Source organism: Pyrus communis, chromosome 17 (genome assembly GCF_963583255.1).
Source record: "Pyrus communis chromosome 17, drPyrComm1.1, whole genome shotgun sequence".
Classification (NCBI taxonomy): Eukaryota; Viridiplantae; Streptophyta; class Magnoliopsida; order Rosales; family Rosaceae; genus Pyrus; species Pyrus communis.
In genome coordinates, this window is record NC_084819.1 from 5440781 (window position 1) to 5448264 (window position 7484).

The 7484-nt window shown below is 37.8% G+C and overlaps 1 protein-coding gene across 1 annotated transcript; it reads left to right on the top strand.

Annotated features, from left to right (window-relative positions):
- The first annotated feature begins 634 nt into the window (after nt 1–634).
- On the top strand, nt 635–5565 carry LOC137723247 (protein arginine N-methyltransferase 1.6). Its single transcript, XM_068462401.1, has 14 exons — nt 635–1053; nt 1186–1399; nt 1504–1629; nt 1733–1897; nt 1983–2101; nt 2195–2274; nt 2551–2822; nt 2966–3202; nt 3401–3474; nt 3778–3871; nt 3999–4148; nt 4274–4348; nt 4857–4953; nt 5101–5565. The coding sequence occupies exons 1-14, from the start codon at nt 743–745 to the stop codon at nt 5253–5255; spliced, it is 2169 nt and encodes a 722-aa protein (XP_068318502.1). The 5' UTR covers nt 635–742; the 3' UTR covers nt 5256–5565.
- Nucleotides 5566–7484: the final 1919 nt, after the last annotated feature.

Below are 7484 nucleotides of genomic sequence, written 5' to 3' on the forward strand. Positions count from 1 at the left end.
TAAAAACTAATATTATTTTTAATGTTGGATAAAATTTTTAACCAATCTTGTCACGCCACTTGTTATTTTTTGAAGGTACAATTTTTGTGAAAAATGGTTAGGTGTGTATATATATATATAATCATTTAATTTTTTTTTCTGTATTTTTAAACAATTTTTCTAATTTTTTTATTCAGTTAATTAATTTGGACCATTGGATTTCAAAATGGATTAAATCCAACAGCCCAAAATTGGACATGTGGCCCACGGTAAGATTTTCACTTTTTTTTTTAATGATGAAGCGCAGAAAAAAAAAAATGAAATTCACATAGTTGGCTTATGTAGGCCGATCTCTTGCTCAATCCATTACGTGCTAAGCTCAAAGTTAGCCTCCACTTTGGGTTAGCCTATTGGGTGGGGTGAGGTGAGTTTTTTTTTTTTGGGGGGGGGGGGGGTGGGGTGGCCTAAAAAATAGATTTTGGGCTAACACATTTGTTAGGGGTGGAAATGCTTTTAGTGTAAAATATTTAATTGTACTTTGATGAAAATTTTGAAGTGTTGATAATAATTCTCTAAATTTAAATATACCTATTAATTATTTACAAGTGATTCGTGAGGAAGAAAATAATAATTAAAACATGGCGGTTGAAACGTTTCTAACGTTTGTCAAGTAAAAGCCCTACCCTCAGTCTCTCACCGTCACTGACTCGCTCGCCGAACTCACCACCGCCATGTTTCTCAACTCCTCCTCCTCCTCTTCCTAATGCTCTCTCGTATCGCCAAAACCTTATTTCCTAAACTACCCCTTCACTCTACACCCCGGCTTGCCCGACCCATGAGCTCCCAGCCGACTCAGCGCGCCTTCCAGCTCCGTGTCAACCCGCTCACCGGAAACTCCGAGTGGATCGTCATTGAGGAAGACGAACCAGAGGAACAAACTTTCAACAATCCCCAAAATGCCCTTCTCGCCACAACGTCGTATCTGGACATGCTCAACGACTCCACTCGAAACAGAGCATTCCGTGCAGCCATTGACAAGACCATCACCGCTCCCTGCCATGTTCTCGATATCGGGTTAACCTCATAATTACCAATTAAATATGATTTAATCAATTACGTTTACATTTTGATTGATATAATTAATCAAATTTTGAATTTTGTGCATTTTGATTGATTTGGTTGTTCAAATTTTGAATTTTTGCGAAGTGCCGGAACTGGGTTGCTGTCGATGATGGCAGCGCGGGCAATGGGCCCAACGACATGCCGTATGGTTACTGCCTGCGAGTCTTACCTTCCCATGGTGAAGCTAATGAGGAAAGTGGTGCGCTTAAACGACATGGAAAACCAAATAAAGGTCATCAACAAACGCTCCGATGAGCTCGAAGTCGGAGTTGACGTCGCTTCTCGTGCTGACGTACTGGTAAGTTTGCAAAAGGAACAAAACTTTGTGATTGTGCGAAAAATGGTGTGGTTTGATTTCCAGAACAGAGTGTATGCACCATTGTGACTGTTTTTAATGGGTAGGTTAGTGAGATTCTGGATTCTGAGTTGTTGGGAGAAGGGCTCATTCCAAGTTTACAGCATGCTCATGACATGTTGTTGGTGGAGAATCCCAAAACCGTGCCGTATAAGGCGACCACCTACGGCCAGGTATGTGAAGATACAAAGATTTTACAATGGGATGGGATGGGATACCATATGTTTCTTATGTACCAAATGTTTTGAATAACCCATTTTTGGAAACCTCCCTCAGCTTGTTGAGAGTACACTTTTATGGAAGCTTCATGATTTACATGGCAATGAGGAGAAAGCATCTGATGGGATTCATCTAGTTCCAACTGGGTTGGGTGATATTCTAGGTGTTAAGCCGCAACAGTATGCCTTTCACTGCAATGCGATAGAGAATGAAGTGAAACTGGTAATGACATTGTATTACTCTTGGACAGACTTATAGGGAAAAAACACTTATGGTTTAATTCCTACTAAATTTTGGATTCATCCAGCTGTCCGAACCCTTCAAAATTTTTGAATTTGATTTTTGGAAACGGCCCGACAGTTGTGGGGAGACTGAGCTATTTGTGAAGGCAACTAAAGATGGTCGAGTTCATGCTGTAATTTCATGGTAATTGGACTGAGTAGTTTGTTAATGTATTTTTGTTCCTCTTGAAGAGGCGGTCATGAAAATTTTGGTATCTGTTTGCGTGCGTTATTTCAGGTGGATACTTCAGCTTGATCGTGAAGGGACAATCTTTTATTCCACTGCCCCTAGGTGGATAAGTTTGCCAGCCAACATAAGTAAGTTATACATAATTCCTTTGTAAGCAAGAACCAATACCATATTAGTGTCTTTAGTGTTCTTTAAAGTAAGTTATGCAGTTTTTTGGTATGTTCACCCTACAAGTCTTATCATATGTTATGATAGCATAGTATGATTGTTAGTGATGAATTATCCACCAACCCACATAGGACAAACTTACTCTTCTATTCAGAATTTGACTGCAAATGAAATGATAGCTATTTGTTTTCTTTCATAGTCATGCAATAAAGAAAGTTGTTTTGTTTTTTTGCCAGGTCATGGGGATTGGTGTGACCATTGGAAACAGTGTGTTTGGTTTGTTCCTGGTGAAGGTATGTCCATAACTAAGGATGAAGAGGTTTGCTTACATGCTGCTCATACAGAAACTAGCATCTCTTATAATCTCAAGAACCAATCTCCAAGAAATGAGACTCTACAGTATGGCCTCAAGAATGGGGAATTCAAACTCACACTACCCCCAGAAAGAATTGCAATTTACGGAGACAGTGAATGGAGGCATTCCATGTTTAGTGCCATAACTAAACCTGTAAGATTTAAACACTATCTCTTTATATCTCTCTGTCTGTCTGCCACCGTGTACCTCCGACCCCAGAAGAAAGAAGATAAGTAATAATAATAATAAATAGGAAAAATCTTTCACATTCTTGACATGGATGGTATTCTTCACAGTTACAGGGAAGAGTTGATCCGTTATGCATTGTTGCAGATGACAGCATCTTCTTAACACTCCTCGTTGCACATATTTCTAAAACATCACATGTGATGTCTTTCTTTCCGGGGTTGCAAGGCAAGGGTATTGGATATTTGCAAGCTGTTGCTAGTTCAAATGGTTTTTCAATGGATCGTGTAGAATTTATTAATAAGAGGAAAACAAAGTTGACCATGCATGACACACACCAAAAAAAGGTACTTTCTTCCCAGTGAGTTTGTATACTAGTATGACAGGGTACAGTGATGATATGTTGATCGAATGAAAAACAAACAATAATAATAATTCTTTTTCATCCTCATCCTTCTAGGGGTACTATGACATTTGTTTTTTTTTTTTTCTGTTGACAATTTAGAAACTGAATTGGCAGTTTGGGGCTTTTGTCCTATTTGTAGGTTGATCTATTGATTGGAGAACCTTTCTACCATGGAACGGATGGCATGCTTCCATGGCAAAACCTACGGTTTTGGTATACTATTATTTTCTGTTCCTGCAGTAATTCAAATTATGCGCTTTATGAGATTTTTATGCTTTTTACGGAAATACTATATGTAGACTCAAGTAGGAGTTGGTTTTAGACTCTTCTGTCTATGATAGCAATAACCATGTATATGCATCCATACTATATTCATTAGATAATTGTCTACAGAACCATTGTCTTTTTTATCATTGGCTATTTTCGGTGGCCATGGTTATGCTACATTGATTGATTTTAGATATATAAAAGTTGGTAAACCAATATATATAATTCTTGTTATGATTGGGTTTGAAGGAATGAACGGACAATGCTTGACTCTGTCCTATCTGAAGATGCATTGGTACTGCCATGTAAAGCGATATTAAAGGCTTGTGCCTTGTCTATCCCTGTAAGTTTTATTCTTACCCACCCGCTCACCCCTTTCCCAATTGAAAAGGCCTATATCTTATTTGTTTTGACCATGTATGTGGCTGTTCACTATGATTATAAGTTATGGTATGCCACCTTTTGGACAGGATCTTTGGAATAGTCGTCGCTGCTTAAGTAAGATTGAAGGTTTTGACCATTCAGTTGTAAATTCCACCTTAGGAGCATGTGGTGAATTACCTGCAGGGCAAGAGTCTCCTTGTCTGCCTTGTTTCATCTGGCAGTGTGGAAATGTTAGGGTAATCAATCAGAATAGTATATTTTCTGTGGAGGAGTTTTATTTTGTGAAAGTAAGATTTAAGTTCCTTTTTTGACTTGTGTTTTTTTGACTTATGTTGTGGTAACTGTTTAAAAAATATTTCAGAAGCTCAGTGGAGAATTTACGCTCATGGAGTTTGATTGTTCAAAACATATAACGCCATCTTATGGAGAAACCCAGGTACCATAATAGAAATCTTATCTGTGGTCATCCATGTTGAAATTTTTTTACAGTTAGTTTATTGCAAAGTACATTAGTGGTGGTATATTTCTTAATTAGATAAATGAACATATGCTCTCCGTTTATCACAAACCATGTATGACATTAGCGGCCTCACTAACGTTGATTCTAGGACCTTGGTAGATCAAGAAACAATAGGCTTGCACTATACTTTGTTAATGTGTTCTTTACGTCGCATCTAATAGGTAAAGATTTTTATAGAAACTATAATGTAAACTACGATTTCCCCCTAAGTTTTGGTAACAAAAACTGCAGTACCATCCTCCCTCCTTTCCTGTGAAGTGACGTTCAGATTTTGAATGAATAAATGCAATATTACATGACTTTATTTTTATTATCCATCACTATAATAATCACTTCATGTAACGAAAAATTGGGTCAGAGAATTAATACATATAAGGCACGCTATGGTCTTGCTTAATTGGTGGTTGGAATGCATTCTTGCCAGGTTGAATTTACGGAGCCTGGGATATGCCATGGATTTGCACTCTGGATTGATTGGGTGATGGATTCGGAGAACTCCCTTGTGTTCTCTACAGGGCCAGGTATGGTTGGGTTCCTTGTCGAAGCGGTTCAATGGGAAATTTGCTACTTATAATTGCTTTCTTGCGCATTGTTGAACGACCTTAGCTTATTTGTGACTTCAGCCTTTGTTACTGTTTGCTCATACGTTGTGTTAAATGTGGATTCAGAAAAGAGATATTGGAAGCAAGGAGTAAAGCTTCTGGCCAAGCCTGTAGCAGTTAGAAATAATGAATCGAGTATGGGAGAAAGTCGGTCTGCAATAATTCAAGCGTCGTTTGATCCATCAAACGGTGACCTCAACATCAGACATGATTTCTTATAGGCGGTCATGTGGTACCTCCCTCAACATCATTTGAACCATCAACGGGATAACTGTTCTCTCCCTCTCAGTCTCTCGTACTGTGTTCTCATGTGCTCTCAATGTTGCCAACGTGTTTAGGATTTTGTTAGAGTTCATGCTCTATGACTGAGGGTGAATCCTAATTTTTGTAAGGGTTTGCATCCTAGTTCAGTGGTACATTTTTATTTTTTATTTCTTTTTATAATTTCGCTGGCTGTTACTAAGATCGACGAAATTTCGCTGCATCCCCTTTCCCTTCCCCACTTTCACCTTATATACTTACCTTCTTAGTTTTGGCTCTTGGTTCTCCTTTGCTTTGTTTTAATACAATTGCTCAAAACAAAAAAATAAAAATAAAAATAAATTGAAGGGTGTTTTCTAAATATAAAATCAGAAGATCCTAAATCTGATTAGTATAGCAGAGGTTTCTTAACAAAAAGGGAAATATGAGGGGATAGAACACTGAAGTTTGAAGATCCTTATGAATATAGTGTAAAATCATGTACAAGTGTTTTACCCACTTGGATTTAATTTTCACCACTGTTAGGTCTTCTATCTTCAATTTTAACCAGTCATTTTTGTATCACTCAATGCTACGTACGTACTAAGGCTGAGCATTCTATAAAAAAAACCAATTGAACTGCTCGAACTGCACCAACGGTTTGGTTTGGGTTTTTTATTTTATTTTTATTGTTTTGTTTTGTTTTTTTTCTTCTTCTAATTTTGGGTGATTAAACTGAACTGCACCAATCATAATCGGTTTGGCAATTGGTTTTCAAAATTCTTAGGGTGTGGTCAACCGAACCGACCTGCATATATTTAATTTTATAATTTTAAATCATAACTAATATGTGTAGTAATATAAATGGTTAGTTATTTATGAGTTACCGTGTTTCCACCACATAAAACAAAACCTGATTAGTTTAAAAGTCCCTTTGGAGAATAACAGGGGCATCATTTGGGGAGCGCAACAGCTGTTGCTTTGGTGCTCTCCTTGGGCTGCTTCATTTGTGCTTTCTTTTGAGCAATCACTTATATTGGTGTTAGGTTTGGTAGCTTTTGGAAGAGAAATTTATTATGTATTTTTGTCTTCACACAAATTGAGCACCAATCCAAACCAACCCGCCACATTTAGTTAACTGACTTGATCGGTTTGATAGATCCAGCTTGGTTGGTTTCGGTTTACAATTTTGGCCAAATTGACCTAGTCGGCTTGGTTTTGATAAAGGCATAAATTTTCTTCTCCCTTGCAACTTTCATCTCCCTTCTCGCTTGTATTTCCAGATAGATCCTAAAAGTCGCAAATATAACAGAATTTAAATAAATGAAACAGGATCCACTGATGCTTAATTTGCTCATATTGTGCTTATTATGTTTGGGGGTTCAATGTCCTATTTTTCATTGAAAAACGACGGGAAAAAAATTTAGCCAAGAAGCCTTCTTGTAGAGAAACGCCACTAGACTAAGAGTTAGTTAGTTTATTTATTTATACGAAATGAGTTGTTCGACGGTTCCTCGAGTGTTGTTTTCATGTTCTCTTGTTTCACTAGTACAAAAACATGTTTGCGCAACGCAGCAAATTTCGTTGCTAAACAGAAAACATCGTGCAAACGGTCTTTGCGTGATGCCAGTTTTCGTCGATCAAAGTGTCATTGCGCAAGGACCGTTTGCGCGACTTTTTCTGCGTCGCGCAAGATTTTTGGCGCTAAACCAAGATGCTTTACCACTTTTTTCCCAACTTTGAGCGACCCAAGTGCACCTACGTCACGCAAAACATCTTTGTGCAACGTAGGTGCACCTGCGTCTCGCAAAGTTTTTTTTTTTTTTTTTTCCTTTTGCTTTTCATTTGGGTTCTTGCATTGCCTTTTTCTTTTGTGGTATCCACTTGTGTAAATGTTTTAAATTGATAATCGAATTAGTTCATTGTATTCATATAGGATCAAGGAGTGTAGCTGTAAAAAAATCATCAAAATTGGAGCTAAAACTACCATTAAATCGTGATTTTTCGTTTATAACTGTCGAAAAGTTTTGTCCTGTTACTTGAACTCTGAATGTTTGTTTGTTGCGATTTTTGGCGTATGCGATCTCGAATTATGTGTAAACAAGTTTGACGGTTGGATCGTCTAAACTAGGTGGAGCTTGGAAAGTTCTTCAGGAAGTGCGAGGAGACCAAGCAGTTTCTCAGGGACTGTGCCGTTCGGTAAATCCCAA